At 45.7% G+C, this 18,023-nt stretch overlaps 1 protein-coding gene across 1 annotated transcript in view; it reads left to right on the forward strand.

Moving 5' to 3' along the window:
- The window catches only part of snd1 (staphylococcal nuclease and tudor domain containing 1), a 1,067,139-nt gene that overhangs the window by 915,743 nt on the left and 133,373 nt on the right, over nt 1-18,023 (forward strand). Inside the window, exon 18 of the mRNA XM_070897262.1 lies at nt 6,518-6,662. Within this exon, the coding sequence (XP_070753363.1) occupies nt 6,518-6,662 (145 nt within the window). The remainder of the gene's footprint in view (nt 1-6,517; nt 6,663-18,023) is intronic.

An 18,023-nucleotide genomic window follows, 5' to 3' on the forward strand; every position in this document is an offset into this window, starting at 1 on the left:
ATGCAGTCCATCAGGCCCTGGGGATTTATCGGCCTTCAATCCCATCAATTTCCCCAACACAATTTCCCGACTAATAAGGATTTCCCTCAGTTCCTCCTCCTTACGAGACCCTCTGACCCCTTTTATATCCGGAAGGTTGTTTGTGTCCTCCTCAGTGAACACCGAACCAAAGTACTTGTTCAATTGGTCCGCCATTTCTTTGTTCCCCGTTATGACTTCCCCTGATTCTGACTGCAGGGGACCTATGTTTGTCTTTACTAACCTTTTTCTCTTTACATATCTATAGAAACTTTTGCAATCCGTCTTAATGTTCCCTGCAAGCTTCTTCTCGTACTCCATTTTCCCTGCCCTAATCAAACCCTTTGTCCTCCTCTGCTGAGTTCTAAATTTCTCCCAGTCCCTGGGTTCGCTGCTATTTCTGGCCAATTTGTATGCCACTTCCTTGGCTTTAATACTATCCCTGATTTCCCTTGAAAGCCACGGTTGAGCCACCTTCCCTTTTTTATTTTTACGCCAGACAGGAATGCTCAATTGTTGTAGTTCATCCATGCGGTCTCTAAATGTCTGCCATTGCCCATCCACAGTCAACCCCTTCAGTATCATTCGCCAATCTATCCTAGCCAATTCACGCCTCATACCTTCAAAGTTACCCTTCTTTAAGTTCTGGACCATGGTCTCTGAATTAACTGTTTCATTCTCCATCCTAATGCAGAATTCCACCATATTATGGTCACTCTTCCCCAAGGGGTCTCGCACAACGAGATTGCTAATTAATCCTCTCTCATTACACAACACCCAGTCTAAGATGGCCTCCCCCCTAGTTGGTTCCTTGACATATTGGTCTAAAAACTTGGTGTAGAGTTGGGGTGGGCTGTAGATGACGAGAATTTTAAAGGAGAGGTGAGAGGGGTGCTTAATCTCCTAACCAGGTCAATAATTTGCCTTCAATTCTATGAACTTTAAATGCTGATGAGGGCCACACCGTCATTGTGGCAGTTTGAGTGGGGCAGGTGGAGGAAAATATAGGCAAGCGGGGAGGCTTTGGTAAGGGGCAAGGTGTTATCCACCATGAGTCCAGTTTTCATCAAAGGCAGGATGTTAAGGGCCTTGATCGTGAGTGAATGGACATTCTGGAAAGAGATGTGGAGAGGGGCGGTGATTATTAATTCACTGACACAAATCCAAATGGGCAGTGGTGGATGAGGTGAGCAGGCTAGAAATTAGGTTGGCAAGGTTTGCCTCCAGTGGGTGTGCTGGGCAGGAAAGTTGGCAAGATAGAATGGCGAGGTAATTGGGGTTGTTGCTGATGAAGCAATGACGGGTGTCTCTCTGGGCCTTTCAGAGAATGCCAAGAGGGGCACCGAGGGAAGCAGTAGCCTTATCCAAGAAACATTCAAGGCTAGGATGGTGGAATGTAAGGAAACCGAGGAATAGTGATGGTTTGAGGTAGAGACAGAGGGCTCAGTAAGCGGTTTGCTCTAGACAGGGATAAATCCAGACAGGTCTGAGCCAGTAAAAGAGTTAACACAATTCCAGGATAGATGGGACCTGTGCCCCTTTCCTCCCTCCTCTTGCACTCCCCTAAAAATTGATACTCTCTCCATAGCCCATTACCTTGCTCCCACGCGCGAACAAAATGCCTTGTTAAACATGCAATCTCAACCATCCCCTCTCACTCAATGACAGACTTAGTGACCAGAAATAAAGGGTGAACTGGTCAGCTTTGTGCATGGGTTTAAAGGAGTGTCACCTTCCCACAATATCTGGAAACTTTATTCCATAAACATGCCCTGCAGGTTTCATTTGAATGAAATTGCAGCAGATTTAAAAAGAGGCAGAAAAGGAACGAGCATTTCATGGGAAGTATCTCTGGGGAGTCCCTTTCAGCAATGCATACCCACATAACTGATATGTGAAGAGGAAATTCACTGAGCTCACCTCTGAGAGACCTTGCTTTATGTGCACCACAGGGCAAGTTTTATGGCAGTAGATGACAGTTCACTTAAAGTCAGCTCTGGGGAAACCGAGCTGTGTGTATAACAAGGGGAAGTGGGCTTGAGCTATCCAGGGACAGTGTCTTGCTGAAGGTCTCTCTGGGGAAGCCCTGTTGAATGTGCCCTGCAGGGGTGCATGTATGTTGTGAAGGATCTCATCATCATGCACCCAGCTGTGGGAATCCTTGCAATATATCCACTGTGTTGAGGAACACTATTCAAATGGAGGATGGTTCTCATTTTTCCTCAGGGTCTTATTAACAAGGACATTGTATGAAAGTGAATCTGAAGTCTTAGCTGTAAGGGGAGCTGTCACTTCTGAAATTTAAAACAGCTGTTCTTCTTTCCTTCATCCAGCCTGAAAATAGTAATTGAAAATTATTTGTACAAAATTAGTTTGTGAGCATCATGTACTTGACGTGGCCAGCCTAACCTACCTCAGTGCAGCCCCTCCCAGTGAGTGCTTGTGCCTGTATCACTGTGGTGGTCATAGATTGGATGATAGCAAATCGCAGGCTGGCAGAAAATGTTACACAACTTTTAAGAAAAATACAGATTGTATTTTTGCTGGCTTTTTTTTTAGCAAGTCTTTTCCTTCCCAACATCTGCAGAGGTGCTGACTGTTACTGGGGTGCGGTTCCGTCGGTGCTTGATCTGTGCCTCGTGCATGGGCCCAGACTGAGTGTGTCAACAAGCTGTTGGAGGGTATTTCAGGTGTTTCCATTCATGTACTGAATCCCCCAGTCGCACTCGTACTTCGACCCGGACCGCAGCATGCGCACTTTCCAGCAGGGATTGAGGTGCTAGGAACCCCGACTGATTTTATTCACATCTCACTCCCGTTCCTCCTCTCCCACACACAGCCTTGTGTACTGAAACCAATTGTGGAAGCTCTGTTGCTCCGCTCCAATCCAATAGGCAAGTACAGACTAGCGATATAAAGGTTCGTTTTAAATAAAAATTATTTTTGTAATGTTAACGATAGAATAATCATAGATGTAATTCTGCTACCAAGAATGCCACATTAAGACCTGCTGTTCCGCAGCTGTGTCATTCATGCTGAAATTCATGAATTTGGCAATTTTAGGAGTAACACTTCACTGGTTATATATGTATGTTGTAGTCTTGCTTGGCAGGTTATTGGTGCTGAAATGTAATAGTATTCCTGGTGCCAACAATGTCAGTTATAGAATTATATAGCTTAAAAAATAGGAATTTTAATACATTTGCCAAAGCTCTGTCAATGTTCAGAGATTTCCAGCAGGTTATTTCTCTCCCAATATCTTAATCCTTCCATCTTGCATGCCAGTCCTCAGCGGAAGGAGATAGGTACCTCCATTCCAGGACTGGAGCACATAAACAAGAGACAGTGAGAGAGAGAGAGAGAGAGAGAAAGATGGGGGGATACAGCGAGAGAGAGAGGGGGGGGGTGGTCAGATACAGCGAGAGAGAGGTAGGGGGGTACAGAGGGAGAGAGGGGGACAGAGAGACAGAGCGAGAGGGGAGTCAGTGAGAGAGAGCGAGAGTGTACAGCAAGAGAAATGAGGTCCTGTATAAATTTCCTCTCACCTCTCACCCCCCCTCGCCCTCTCTCGCCCTCGCCCTCTCTCGCTCTCACACCTCGCCCTCTCTCGCCCTCGCCCTCGCCCTCTCTCGCTCTCACACCTCGCCATCTCTCGCCCTCGCCCTCGCTCTCACACCTCGCCCTCTCTCGCCCTCGCCCTCTCTCGCTCTCACACCTCGCCATCTCTCGCCCTCGCCCGCTCTCGCCCTCGCCCTCTCTCGCTCTCACACCTCGCCATCTCTCGCCCTCGCCCTCTCTCGCTCTCACACCTCGCCATCTCTCGCCCTCGCCCGCTCTCGCCCTCGCCGTCTCTCGCTCTCACACCTCGCCATCTCTCGCCCTCGCCCTCTCTCGCTCTCACACCTCGCCATCTCTCGCCCTCGCCCTCTCTCGCCCTCGCCCTCTCTCGCTCTCACACCTCGCCATCTCTCGCCCTCGCTCTCACACCTCGCCATCTCTCGCCCTCGCCCTCTCTCGCCCTCGCCCTCTCTCGCTCTCACACCTCGCCCTCTCTCGCTCTCACACCTCGCCATCTCTCGCCCTCGCCCTCTCTCGCCCTCGCCCTCTCTCGCTCTCACACCTCGCCATCTCTCGCCCTCGCCATCTCTCGCCCTCGCCCATCCCCTCTCTCTCTCTCTCTCTCGCTACTGCCCCTCTCTCTTCCCCCCCGCCTCTCTCTCCTCCTCCCGCCTCCCCCTACTTTCTCGCTTCTGTCCCCCTCTCTCTCGCTTGCTGCTGTCTCTCTCGCGCTCTCTCTCGCGCTCTCTCGCTTGCTGCTGTCCCTCTCGCGCTCTCTCTCTCTCGCTCTCTCGCTTCTGTTCCCCCCTCTCTCTCTCTCTTTTTTTCTCTCTCTCTCTCTCTCTCTCTCTCACTCGCTACTATCCCTTGCTCTCGCTACTATTACCCCCCTCCCTCTTTTTCTCTCTCTCTCTCTCTCTCTCTCTCTCTCTCTCTCTACTATCCCCCACTCGCGCTCTCTCTTTCACTACTGTCTACCTCTCACTCTTGCTATTACCCCTGTCTCTCTGTCCGCTGCTCCCCACCCCCTCGCATTGTTCCCCTCTCTCCTAGCTGGATGTATACTATAAATAAACTGACACTTCAATGCTAATTTAGCTCAGTAGCTAGCAGTCAAGCCTCTATCAGCATGTTGAGTATTCAAGCCCTGCTCCAGTACTTCAGCACAAATATAGGCTGAGTGAATGATGCATTGGCCAAGGTGTAATTCTCTGGATGAAGCATTAAACCTTGCTCGTCCATTGGTTCAGGTGACGTAAAAGATGCCAAGTCATCACTGAAGAAGGGCAGTGAGTTTTTCTGGTGGCCCAGCCATCATTCCTCCTGCAACCAAATGCATCAGTAATAGGTTCACTCATCTCATTTAGAAACATAGAAAATAGGTGCAGGAGTAGGCCATTCAGCCCTTCGAGCCTGCACCGCCATTCAGTGAGTTCATGGCTGAACATGCAACTTCAGTATCCCATTCCTGCTTTCTCGCCATTCCCCTTGATCACCCTAGTAGTAAGGACTATATCTAACTCCTTTTTGAATATATTTAGTGAATTGGCCTCAACAACTTTCTGTGGTAGAGAATTCCACAGGTTCACCACTCTCTGGGTGAAGAAGTTTCTCCTCATCTCGGTCCTAAATGGCTTATCCCTTATCCTTAGACTGTGACCCCTGGTTCTGGACTTCCCCAACATTGGGAACATTCTTCCTGCATCTAACCTGTCTAAACCCGTCTGAATTTTAAACGTTTCTATGAGATCCCCTCTCATTCTTCTGAACTCCAGTGAATACAAGCCCAGTTGATCCAGTCTTTCTTGATATGTCAGTCCCGCCATCCCGGGAATCAGTCTGGTGAACCTTCGCTGCACTCCCTCAATAGCAAGAATGTCCTTCCTCAAGTTAGGAGACCAAAACTGTACACAGTACTTCAGGTGTGGCCTCACCAAGGCCCTGTACAACTGTAGTAACACCTCCCTGCCCCTGTATGCAAATCCCCTTGCTATGAAGGCCAACATGCCATTTGCTTTCTTAACCGCCTGCTGTACCTGCATGTCAACCTTCAATGACTGATGCACCATGACACCCAGGTCTCGTTGCACCTCCCCTTTTCCCAATCTGTCACCATTCAGATAATAGTCTGTCTCTCTGTTTTTACCACCAAAGTGGATAACCTCACATTTATCCACATTATACTTCATCTGCCATGCATTTGTCCACACACCTAACCTATCCAAGTCACTCTGCAGCCTCATAGCATCCTCCTCGCAGTTCACACTGCCACCCAACTTAGTGTCATCCGCAAATTTGGAGATATTACATTTAATCCCCTCGTCTAAATCATTAATGTACAATGTAAACAGCTGGGGCCCCAGCACAGAACCTTGCGGTACCCCACTAGTCACTGCCTGCCATTCTGAAAAGTCCCCATTTACTCCTACTCTTTGCTTCCTGTGGGACATGGCTATGTACAAAATGGCTGCTGTTTTGTCTACAAGTACAATGCAAAGTGCTTTGGGATATTTGAGAGAAGTGTGATGAGGTGCAGTATAAAGACAAATTGTTTCTTCTTGCTTTCAATGTTTGTTACTGGGATAGAAGTGTGTGCGCAACCCACCAGCAAGGGGACCATAGCTCGACATCATCATGTCCCATCACATGTCCAATTCCAATTCTCTCAAAATAACAATACACTTCCTTAGAGTGCAGAGAGCTACGTCCATCTCTCTGGGTTTCAGTAAGTAAGAGATTCATATACACCGGGAATATTGGACCTCTGATGAAGGGCCCCACCTGGGACATCCCAGCTTTGACTTTCAGATTCTGGTCAGGCTGCTGTGCATTTCTAGTGTTTTCTCTCTCGATGCAGGGCCAATAATAATTTGCATTACTGTAAGTTGCCCACAGGTTGTACTGAGTCACCGCTCACTATCTCTGCATTACTCTATTGCAGGTCTGGTCCAATTATGAAGAGCAGCCAGAAGAAGAAGCGGTGCTGCAGATCGCAGAGGAGAAAGAACGCACAACCAACTACAAGCCTGTCTTTGTAACCGAGATTACAGACGAGCTCCACTTCTATGTGCAGGATGTTGAGACTGGTCAGTACACTACAGCGGGGTGGTGGTGCCACACATTGTTCAATGGGCTTTCCATATTACCTGCTTGGCTGAAAGAAACTGAAGCTAACCGTGCTAATAAATGTGCAAACCCTTGGCTTCACTAAACCCATGGTACCCCTATGGGAACTGCTTATCCAGTAGAGCCAAATGTGCACAGTATAGTATTTACTTCATTCAGTATAGCCAGATACAATAGAAGAACAGATTTGACTGAGAGTGTAGGTGAAGGCTGTAATACATTTGTAGTTTGGGATATATTGGAGTTGTTTATACAGTCATCAAGCCTGTCTGTCGGAGAAACATATATTGCTTTTTTTAATAATGGGTGCAGTTTTTCTTTAGTTTAAGATTTTCTCATTTGTAAGTTTAGATTTGCTGTTTCCATGATTGAGTTCCTAACCACAGCTGTCAGACTGGCAGAATTTACCAAGTGGCTTCATGTAATGTGCAGAAAACGACGTGGCTCGCAGCACTGTGGCGATGGTCTTCAAGAAAAGAATGTTTTATTGCAACAAGGGGGAAATCTTTCACTGACTTACAACACCAAATGCAAGCCTTTCTATGTGATATATTGTCCATTACTGGAATATTTATCTTCTCTTTACAACCAGAAATGTGGAGTTTATTTTTGTTATGTTCTGTATTAATACTTATATAAATGAGAAAACAGCAAATATATTTATAAGGATTTAAGAACGTACTGAACTGTATCGGCAAATTAAATGGGAGGATGTCCTGCTGTAGTCACACTGCACATTGCGTCCAACTCAAGACGGTACAGGAAGAGTCTTTTTAATGGAATATGGCAGTCTTTATGGTGCAGAAGATAATGGGGTCAGAGGATCAGCTTGGGTTGAATAGGATGCTGAGGTTGTGAACCAGTCTAGTTCAGCCTGTGACAGTAGCCGGTGATCGAACTGTGATAGTGGAGGCAGCAGACAGTATTAGATCTGTGAAGTTTACTGCCATCATGACCATTATTTTTGTAGGAGATGGCGTTCGTTTTCTGAAGGATGTAAGCAAAGTAATGGGGACTGAACTTGGGGGAATTTGGTTGCCAGCAATGAACCAATCAGTAGTAAGCTCAATATCTTCAATAGGTATTCTGAATAGCAGATCTTACAAAGTGTGTAGGAAATTGGGATGTTTAGCAGAGAAGGCTCTCGGATATACAAAAAGGCTCGGTGGCAGTGAGCTGGAATGTTGTCCTTTCATCTCTGGGACATAGATTTAAATGCTGCTTGGCTCTTCGCTCTCCTGTAAGGATCTCAACCTATCTCAGTGGCTGTAGATCTGCACTACATTTGACAACCTCTTTGAGAGCCCATTTAAGATAGCTAGTATAGGAAATGGGAAATCCCAAAATGATGTAGAGGGCATTTTAGATTTGATTGGGTTATATTTTCTGCTTGTTGATTTGTTTACCCCATTTTTGATGCACTGTAGAGAGAGCTGTGCTGTGCATCCAATCTGTGCTGTTCCCAAATTGATGATCTGGGACTGCTCAGTGGAGCTTTACACAATATCTAACCAATGCCACACCTGTGGGAGGGGTTGACGAGACAGTGTAGTGGGAGCTTTATTCTGTTTCTAACTCATGTTTTATCTGACCCAGATGTTCTTCATGTTAGCACCGGACACAGTCAAATTTTGAATTCTCCTCCATGATAGCAAAGATTTTTTTTAAATGCATTTTGCAAGATAAATTACAAGGTATGCTCAACTGGAGCAGCAGGCTGAGGAACAGAAAATCAAGCTTCCCACTCCTAATTCTCTATCTAGTGACTTCTGTTGGAAAATGCTGGGGTTATGGGCTCAAGTTATGGGAAGCGGGCAGGAAATTGCAGTTGAGGCCAAGACCAGATCAGCCATGGTGGAGCAGGCTCAAGGCTCCTGCTCCTATTTCTTGTGTTATGTGAATGTCTGGGAGGACAGGATTGGGGTTGGTTTTGATAAGAGTTCTCATTCTCCCTTCTGCCACTTCCCTATCCCAAAGGCCAAATATCCTGTTGCTACTCATTGGGCCCAGACTTGAAGAGGGTTACCAGCTGGAGTAGATATCCCTGTGCAGTCTCTGCTGGAGCACTTCCCAGATCCTTTTATGAATATCTCGAAATGTTATCCACGTGCCTTGCCTTCAGCTCAGAATCTCTGTAATTGAAAGCATCTAATTACTAGCATTTGCCATCTGAAGATAATGGTGTCTTCAGTGGGGCACATTTAGTTGGAAGATTCCAGCATTAGTTCATTAGAACCAAATGTAATAAAAAGTTAAAGGAATTGGGCAATATCGTGGCTTACATCCAAATATCTGGTTGAGCACTGACAAGACTCTCTGGGGAAATGCTGATTTCCCCCTGAGTACTCTGATATTTTTATAGGTCTTTAGCTTAATTGCTCATCCAACCGCAGTCAGAATAATTGTGTTGTGACAGAAAAGCAGTGCACCGTCTTTGGAGATCTTTCCTTAACTCGTTAGAAATTGAGCAACTGCCTTTTCACATTCCCCCAAAGGTAACTAGGCTTCCATCCTCAACTCACGTGTGTCTTTTTGGTACAGGTTCGACCTCCAAGATCCGGTGTTCCGGAATCCAGAATGTTCCGGAATCCGGACACTGGGCCGATCGTGGTGGGGTCGTCCAGAAACTGGAAAATGTTCCGCTATCCGGACTTCGCCCCGGCCCGACTTTGCGCTCCCCAACTTCGTCCCGGCCCCCCTCCCTTTTACTTTGGCTGCCCAACCTCACCTACCTCAGGCCAGACAAGGAACTCCTCCATGGCGGCAGGGCCCCGCCCGATCAGGTCCTCAGCGGCGGAGCCGACCCGCGCGAACACCGCGGCAGCTGCGGGGCCCCACCCGGTTACCTGAACAACTCATCGACGAGTACCCCCCCCCCCCTTTCTGAACCTGGGTTCGGGTGTTTCCGGATTCGTGACGTCAGAAAGACGTTCCAAAATACGGCAAAACGCAAAATCCGGAACGGCCTCGGTCCCGAGGGTTCCGGACTCGGGACGCTGCACCTGTACTAAGTAAACCGCCCCACACCAGCTGAAGATAGTACAATATATAATACAGCACATCATATCAAAATGCCCAGAAAGCCCACCCCATTTTCAGAGTTCAACTCTACCTTTTGACCATATCACTTAATTCCTTCTCTCTCTCCACAATCGCATATAATTGTCTCTTGACCCCATTTATCTATATTAAATCCACTGAAATAATATTTCTGGCAACTTATTCCATTGCCCTATTAAGTGAAAAAATTCCCCCGACTTTCCTTATTCCTCCTAACTCTCAGTTGTTTAACTTGGGTCCAGTTATTTGCAGCATGTAAATCTCCACTAAGACTGGCACAAAACTGAAGTAGAGGATGTAATCGGGGCTTGGGTTCTGATTGCTTTGTTGCTGATGAAAATTTATTGAAACTCTTAATAATGAGTGCCTTCACATTATAAAACATTGTGGAGAAAAGTATACCTCTCTGTTTTTTAAAAAAAAAGAGACGTTGGCCTTCAGATATACAGTGTAGACATTTCCAGCCACTCAGCTCGAAAGACGGGTCTCCAGTCCAAAACCACAGAAGTGGCAAACCTACAGACAAGGTGAATTGGGTACCAGTATTCATTTATCAAAAAACGATAGCAGACAACGTTACAGAATGTTGCTTTTTAAAAAATTATTCGTTCATGGGATGTGGGTGTCGTTGGCAAGGCCAACATTTATTGCCCATCCCTAATTGCCCTTGAGAAGGTGGTATTGAGCCATCTTCTTGAACCGCTGCAGTCCGTGTGATGAAGGCACTCCCACAATGCTGTTAGGGAGGGAGTTCCAGGATTTTGACCCAGCGATGATGAAGGAACAACATTTCAAAGTCAGGAAGGTATATGACTTGGAGGAGAACCTGGAGGTGGAGCTGATCACATGCGCCTGCTGCCCTTGTCCTTCAAGGTAGTAGAGGTTGCAGGTTTGGAAGATATACTTCCGATCAAGATAGTAACTCAAAGACCAAGACTTCAGCATAAAGAAAGACTTGCACTGATACAGCATCTTCCATGCAATTATGTACTTTTGGAGATGTAGTCACTGTGTAATGTAGGAATCGCAGCAGCCAATTTGCGCACAGCAAGTCCCACAAACAGCAATGTGACAATGACCAGATAATCTGTTTGTGATGTTGGTTGAGGGATCGGACATATTTGACTGGAGCGGAGACTGGCTGTGGCATTTGTTGCCATGGGTGCTTAACAAGAAATTAACTTGGTCTAAACCAGCTGAGGGTAGTTGAATTGTTATAAAGAGAAATTTCACCCGCTTGAATTAGATGAGATTCTGCAATGAGTATTAAAGAACCGTTGAGCTTTGGATTTGTGAAACTCCCTGATAAATACATTTGGTAAATACATCACCAACACGAGAGGGGGCGGTCTTGGATTTAGTTTTGGGGAATGAAGCAGGGCAGGTTGAAGGGGTATTAGTGGGAGAGCACTTGGGCGCCAGTGACCATAATTCAGTCAGATTCAAGTTGGTTATGGATAAGGACAAGAATAGGCCTGGAATAAAAGTTCCGAATTGGGGAAAAGCTAATTTTGCTGAGTTAAGGAGTGATTTGGCCATGGTGGACTGGAAACAGCTACTTGTGGGTAAATCAGTGTTGGAACAGTGGGAGGCATTTAAGGAGGAGATCTGGAAGGTTCAGACCAAACATGTGCCCTTAAAGAAAAAGGCTGGGAAAAATAATTCTAGAGCCCCTTGGATGTCGAGGAGGATTAAGAAAAAAAGGGCGCTTTTGTCATATATCAACGGCTAAATACTATAGAATCTTTAGAGGAATATAGAAAGTTAAGTGGCAAAATTAAAAAGGATATTAGGAATGCTAAAAGAGAGCACAAGAAATTCTTGGCCAGTAAAATGAAGGAAAACCCTAAGATGTTCTATAAATATATTAAGAGTAAGAGGGTAACTAAAGAAAGGGTAGGGCCTATTAGGGACCATGAGGGGAATCTTTGTGTGGAGGCGGCAGATGTTGGGAAGGTTCTTAACGAATACTTTGCATCTGTTTTCATAAAGGAAAGGGGCAATGCAGAAAATGCTATCGAGGAGGAGTGTGATATTCTGGATGAAATAAATATAGTGAGAGAGGAAGTATTAAGGGGTTTAGCAGCTTTGAAAGTAGATAAGTCCCCAGGCCCGGATGAAATGCATCCCAGGCTGTTGAGTGAAGTAAAAGAGGAAATAGCAGCAGTCTTGACCATCATTTTCCAGTACTCTTTGGATCTGGGCATGGTGCCGGAGGATTGGAGGACTGCTAATGTAGTAAGTACCCTTGTTTAAGAAGGGAGAAAGGGATAGGCCGAGTAATTTCAGGCCTGTCAGCCTAACCTCAGTGGTGGAAAAATTATTGGAAAAAAATCCTGAAGACAGGATAAATCTGCATTTGGAAAGGCAAGGATTAATTAGGCACAATCAGCATGGATTTGTAAAGGGAAGATCTCGGGATTGCTACCAGTGCCACATGCTAGTCAGAGTAGGAATCGCAGGATAGCTCAGATGAATACGTGGCTTGAGCAGTGGTGCAGTCGGGAGGGATTCAAATTCCTGGGGCATTGGAACAGGTTCTGGGGGAGGTGGGACCAGTACAAACCGGACGGTCTGCACCTGGGCAGGACCGGAACCAATGTCCTAGGGGGGAGTGTTTGCTAGTGCTATTGGGGAGGAGTTAAACTAATATGGCAGGGAGACAGAGGGAAACAAAAAGGAGACAAAAGCAAAAGACAGAAAGGAGATGAGTAAAAGTGGAGGGCAGAGAAACCCAAGGCAAAAAACAAAAAGGGCCACTGAATATAAAGGGGCTGCAGGAGGGGTCAAAACTAGAAATCATGGTTTAAAAACTAGGATCTAAACGCACGCAGCATTCGAAATAAAGTAAATGAGTTGACGGCACAAATCATTACAAATGGGTATGATTTGGTGGCCATTACAGAAACATGGTTGCAGGGTGGCCAAGACTGGGAATTAAACATACAGGGGTATCTGACGATTCGGACAAGAAGGGAAAGGAGGTGGAGTAGCTCTGTTAATAAAGGATGATATCAGGGCAGTTGTGAGAGACGATATTGGCTCTAATGAACAAAATGTTGAATCATTGTGGGTGGAGATTAGAGATAGTAAGGGGAAAAAGTCACTGGTCGGCGTAGTTTATAGGCCCCCAAATAATAACTTCACGGTGGGACGGACAATAATCAAGGGAATAATGGAGGCATGTGAAAAAGGAACGGCAGTAGTCATGGGGGATTTTAACCTACATATCGATTGATCAAATCGCACGGGGTAGCCTGGAGGAGGAATTCATAGAATGCATACGGGATTGTTTCTTAGAACAGTATGTTACAGAACCTACAAGGGAGCAAGCTATCTTCGATCTGGTCCTGTGTAATGAGACAGGAAAAATAAACGATCTCCTAGTAAAAGATCCTCTCGGAATGAGTGATCACAGTATGGTTGAATTTGTAATACAGATTAAGGATGAGGAAGTTGTGTCAGAAACGAGCGTACTATGCTTAAACAAAGGGGACTACAGTGGGATGAGGGCAGAGTTGGCTAAAGTAGACTGGAAACACAGACTAAACGGTGGCACAATTGAGGAACAGTGGAGGACTTTTAAGGAGCTCTTTCATAGTGCGCAACAAAAATATATTCCAGTGAAAAAGAAGGGCGGTAAGAGAAGGGATAACCAGCCGTGGATAACCAAGGAAATAAAGGAGAGTATCAAATTAAAGACCAATGCGTATAAGGTGGCCAAGGTCAGTGGGAAAATAGAAGATTGGGAAAATTTTAAACAACAGCAAAGAATGACTTAAAAAGCAATAAAGAAAGGAAAGATAGATTACGAAGGTAAACTTGCGCAAAACATAAAAACAGATAGTAAAAGCTTTTACAGATATATAAAACGAAAAAGAGTGATGGAAGTAAATGTTGGTCCCTTAGAAGATGAGAAGGGGGATTTAATAATGGGAAATGTCGAAATGGCTGAGACCGTAAACAATTATTTTGCTTTTTGCTTCGGTCTTCACAGTGGATGACACAAAAACCATGCCAAAAATTGCTGGTCACAAGAATGTGGGAAGGGAGGACCTTGAGACAATCACTATCACTAGGGAGGTAGTGCTGGACAGGCTAATGGGACTCAAGGTAGACAAGTCCCCTGGTCCTGATGAAATGCATCCCAGGGTATTAAAAGAAATGACGGAAGTTATAACAGATGCATTCGTTATAATCTACCAAAATTCTCTGGACTCTGGGGAGGTACCAGCGGATTTGAAAGCAGCTAATGTAATGCCTCTGTTTAAAAAAGGGGGCAGACAAAAGGCAGGTAACTATAGGCTGGTTAGTTTAACATCTGTAGTGGGGAAAATGCGTGAAACTATCATTAAGGAAGAAATAGCGGAACATCTAGATAGGAATAGTGCAATCAAGCCGACCCAACATGGATTCATGAAGGGGAAATCATGTTTAATTTACTGGAACTCTTTGAGGATATAACAAGCATGGTGAATAGAGGTGTACCGATGGATGTGGTGTATTTAGATTTCTAAAAGGCATTCGATAAGGTGCCACACAAAAGGTTACTGCAGAAGATAGAGGTATGCGGAGTCAGAGGAAATGTATTAGCATGGATCGAGAATTGGCTGGCGAACAGAAAGCAGAGAACCGGGATAAATGGGTCCTTTTCGGGTTGGAAATCGGTGGTTAGTGGTGTGCCACAGGGATCGGTGCTGGGACCACAACTGTTTACAATATACATAGATGACCTGGAAGAGGGGACAGAGTGTAGTGTAACAAAATTTGCAGATGACACAAAGATTAGTGGGAAAGCGGGTTGTATAGAGGACACAGAGAGGCTGCAAAGAGATTTGGATAGGTTAAGCGAATGGGCTAAGGTTTGGCAGATGGAATACAATGTCGGAAAGTGTGAGGTCGTCCACCTTGGAAAAAAAACAGTAAAAGGGAATATTATTTGAATGGGGAGAAATTACAACATGCTGCGGTGCAGAGGGACCTGGGGGCCCTTGTGCATGAAACTCTTTGGAAAGCCTACTGCACCTGGTATTCCCAGGCAGTCTCCCATCCAAGTACTAACCAGGCCTGACTCTGCTTAGCTTCCGAGATCAGACAAGATCGGGCGCTTTCAGACAATCCCAAAAAGTTAGTTTGCAGGTGCAGCAGGTAATCAGGAAGGCGAATGGAATGTTGCCCTTCATTGCGAGAGGGATGGAGTACAAAAGCAGGAAGGTCCTGCTGCAACTGTATAAGGTATTGGTAAGGCCGCACCTGGAGTACTGCGTGCAGTTTTGGTCACCTTACTTAAGGAAGGATATACTGGCTTTGGAGGGGGTACAGAGACGATTCACTAGGCTGATTCCGAAGATGAGAGGGTTACCTTATGATGATAGATTGAGTAGACTGGGTCTTTACTCGTTGGAGTTCAGAAGGATGAGGGGTGATCTTATAGAAACATTTAAAATAATGAAAGGGATAGACAAGATAGAGGCAGAGAGGTTGTTTCCACTGGTAGGGGAGACTAGAACTAGGGGGCACAGCCTCAAAAAACGGGGGAGCCAATTTAAAACCGAGTTGAGAAGGAATTTCTTCTCCCAGAGGGTTGTGAATCTGTGGAATTCTCTGCCCAAGGAAGCAGTTGAGGCTAGCACATTGAATGTATTCAAGTCACAGATAGATAGATTTTTAACCAATAAGGGAATTAAGGGTTACGGGGAGCGGGCGGGTAAGTGGAGCTGAGTCCACGGCCAGATCAGCTATGATCTTGTTGAATGGCGGAGCAGGCTCGAGGGGCTAGATGGCCGACTGCTATTCCTAATTCTTATGTTCTTATGTTATGTTCTTTGACTAACCTGATTACATTTTTTGAGGAGATAACCAAGAGGGTTGATGAGGGTAATGCGTATGATTTAATATATATGGACTTTAGCAAAGTTTTTGATAAGGTCCCACGTGGTAGACTGGTCATGAAGGTTAAAGCCCATGGGACACAGGGCAAAGTGTCATGTTGGATCCAAAATTGGCTTGGAGGTAGGAAGCAAAGGGTAATGATTGATGGATGTTTTTGTGACTGGAAGGATGTTTCCAGTGGGGTTCCATAGGGCTCAGTATTGGGACCCTTGTTTTTTGTGGCATATATCAACGATTTAGATTTGAATATAGGGAATATGATTAAGAAGTTTGCAGATGACACTAAAATTGGCTGTGTGGTTGATAATGAAGAGGATGATACTAAGTTGGGTGGCAGTGTGAGCTGCGAGGAGGATGCTATTAGGCTGCAGAGTGACTTGGATAGGTTAGGTGAGTGGGCAAATGCATGGCAGATGAAGTATAATGTGGATAAATGTGAGGTTATCCACTTTGGTGGTAAAAACAGAGAGACAGACTATTATCTGAATGGTGACAGATTAGGAAAAGGGAAGGTGCAACGAGACCTGGGTGTCATGGTACATCAGTCATTGAAGGTTGGCATGCAGGTACAGCAGGCGGTTAAGAAAGCAAATGGCATGTTGGCCTTCATAGCGAGGGGATTTGAATACAGGGGCAGGGAGGTGTTGCTACAGTTGTACAGGGCCTTGGTGAGGCCACACCTGGAGTATTGTGTACAGTTTTGGTCTCCTAACTTGAGGAAGGACATTCTTGCTATTGAGGGAGTGCAGCGAAGGTTCACCAGACTGATTCCCGGGATGGCGGGACTGACCTATCAAGAAAGATTGGATCAACTGGGCTTGTATTCACTGGAGTTCAGAAGAATGAGAGGGGACCTCATAGAACCGTTTAAAATTCTGACGGGTTTAGACAGGTTAGATGCAGAAAGAATGTTCCCAATGTTGGGGAAGTCCAGAACCAGGGGTCACAGTCTGAGGATAAGGGGTAAGCCATTTAGGACCGAGATGAGGAGAAACTTCTTCACCCAGAGAGTGGTGAACCTGTGGAATTCTCTACCACAGAAAGTAGTTGAGGCCAATTCACTAAATATATTCAAAAGGGAGTTAGATGAAGTCCTTACTACTCGGGGGATCAAGGGTTATGGCGAGAAAGCAGGAAGGAGGTACTGAAGTTTCATGTTCAGCCATGAACTCATTGAATGGCGGTGCAGGCTAGAAGGGCTGAATGGCCTGCTCCTGCACCTATTTTCTATGTTTCTATGTTTCTATGAAAGTCATGGGCCGCAGGAGGATATCAATCTACTGGTCAGGTGGGCAGAGCAGTGACAAATGGAATTTAATTCAGAGAAGTGTGAGGTGATGCACTTTGGGAGGGCTAATAAGGAAAGGGTATACACATTAAGCGGTAGGCCACTTAATAGGGTACATGAACAAATGGACCTTGGAGTGCTTGTCCACAGATCCCTGAAAGTAGCAGGCCAGGTGGATAAGGTGGTTAAGAAGGCATACGGAATGCTTGCCTTTATTGGCCGAGGCATAGAATATAAGAGCAGGGAGGTTATGCTTAAATTGTATAATACTTTGGTTAGGCCACAGCTGGAGTACTGCGTGCAGTTCTGGTCGCCGTATTATAGGAAGGATGTGATTGCACTAGAGAGGGTGCAGAGGAGATTTACTAGGATGCTGCCTGGAATGGAGAATTTTAGTTATGAGGACAGATTAATAGGCTGGGTTTGTTCTCATTGGAACAGAGGAGGTTGAGACGAGAGCTCATTGAGGTGTACAAAATATTGAGGGGCCTGGACATAGTGGATAGTAAGGGTCTATTTCCATTGGTGAAGGGGTCTATTACGAAGGGGCATAGATTTAAGGTGGCTGGTGGAAGGTTTAGAGCGGGGGCTTCTTTACGCAGAGGGTTGTGGGGATCTGGAACTCGCTGCCTGGAAGAATGGTGGATGCAGAAACCCTCACCACTTTTAAGCGATGGTTGGATGGGCACTTAAAGTGCAGTAACCTGCAGGGTTACGGATCTAGAGCTGGTAATTGGGATTCGACTGGATGACATTTTGTTGGACGGAGCAGATATAATGGTAAGTACTGCAGGGAATAGAATATGACCAGGGCGATCTCCTGGACTAGTTTCGATCGCCTGGATGGGTCGGAGAAGAATTTTCGCAGATTTTTTCTCCCAAATTGGCCTGGGTTTTTAATCTGGTTTTTGCCTCTCCCAGTAGATCACATGGCTCCGGTTGGGGTGGAGTGTAGAATGTTTTAGTATAAGGGGTGTCGCAGTTGTGGTGAGGCAGATTGGTTGGGCTGGGTGCTCTTTGCCTTTCCGTCATTGTTCATAGGTTTAAATGTAACCTTTAGGGCTGCTGACCAAAGGCTGTG

Source organism: Pristiophorus japonicus, chromosome 13, assembly GCF_044704955.1.
Source record: "Pristiophorus japonicus isolate sPriJap1 chromosome 13, sPriJap1.hap1, whole genome shotgun sequence".
NCBI lineage: Eukaryota > Metazoa > Chordata > Chondrichthyes > Pristiophoridae > Pristiophorus > Pristiophorus japonicus.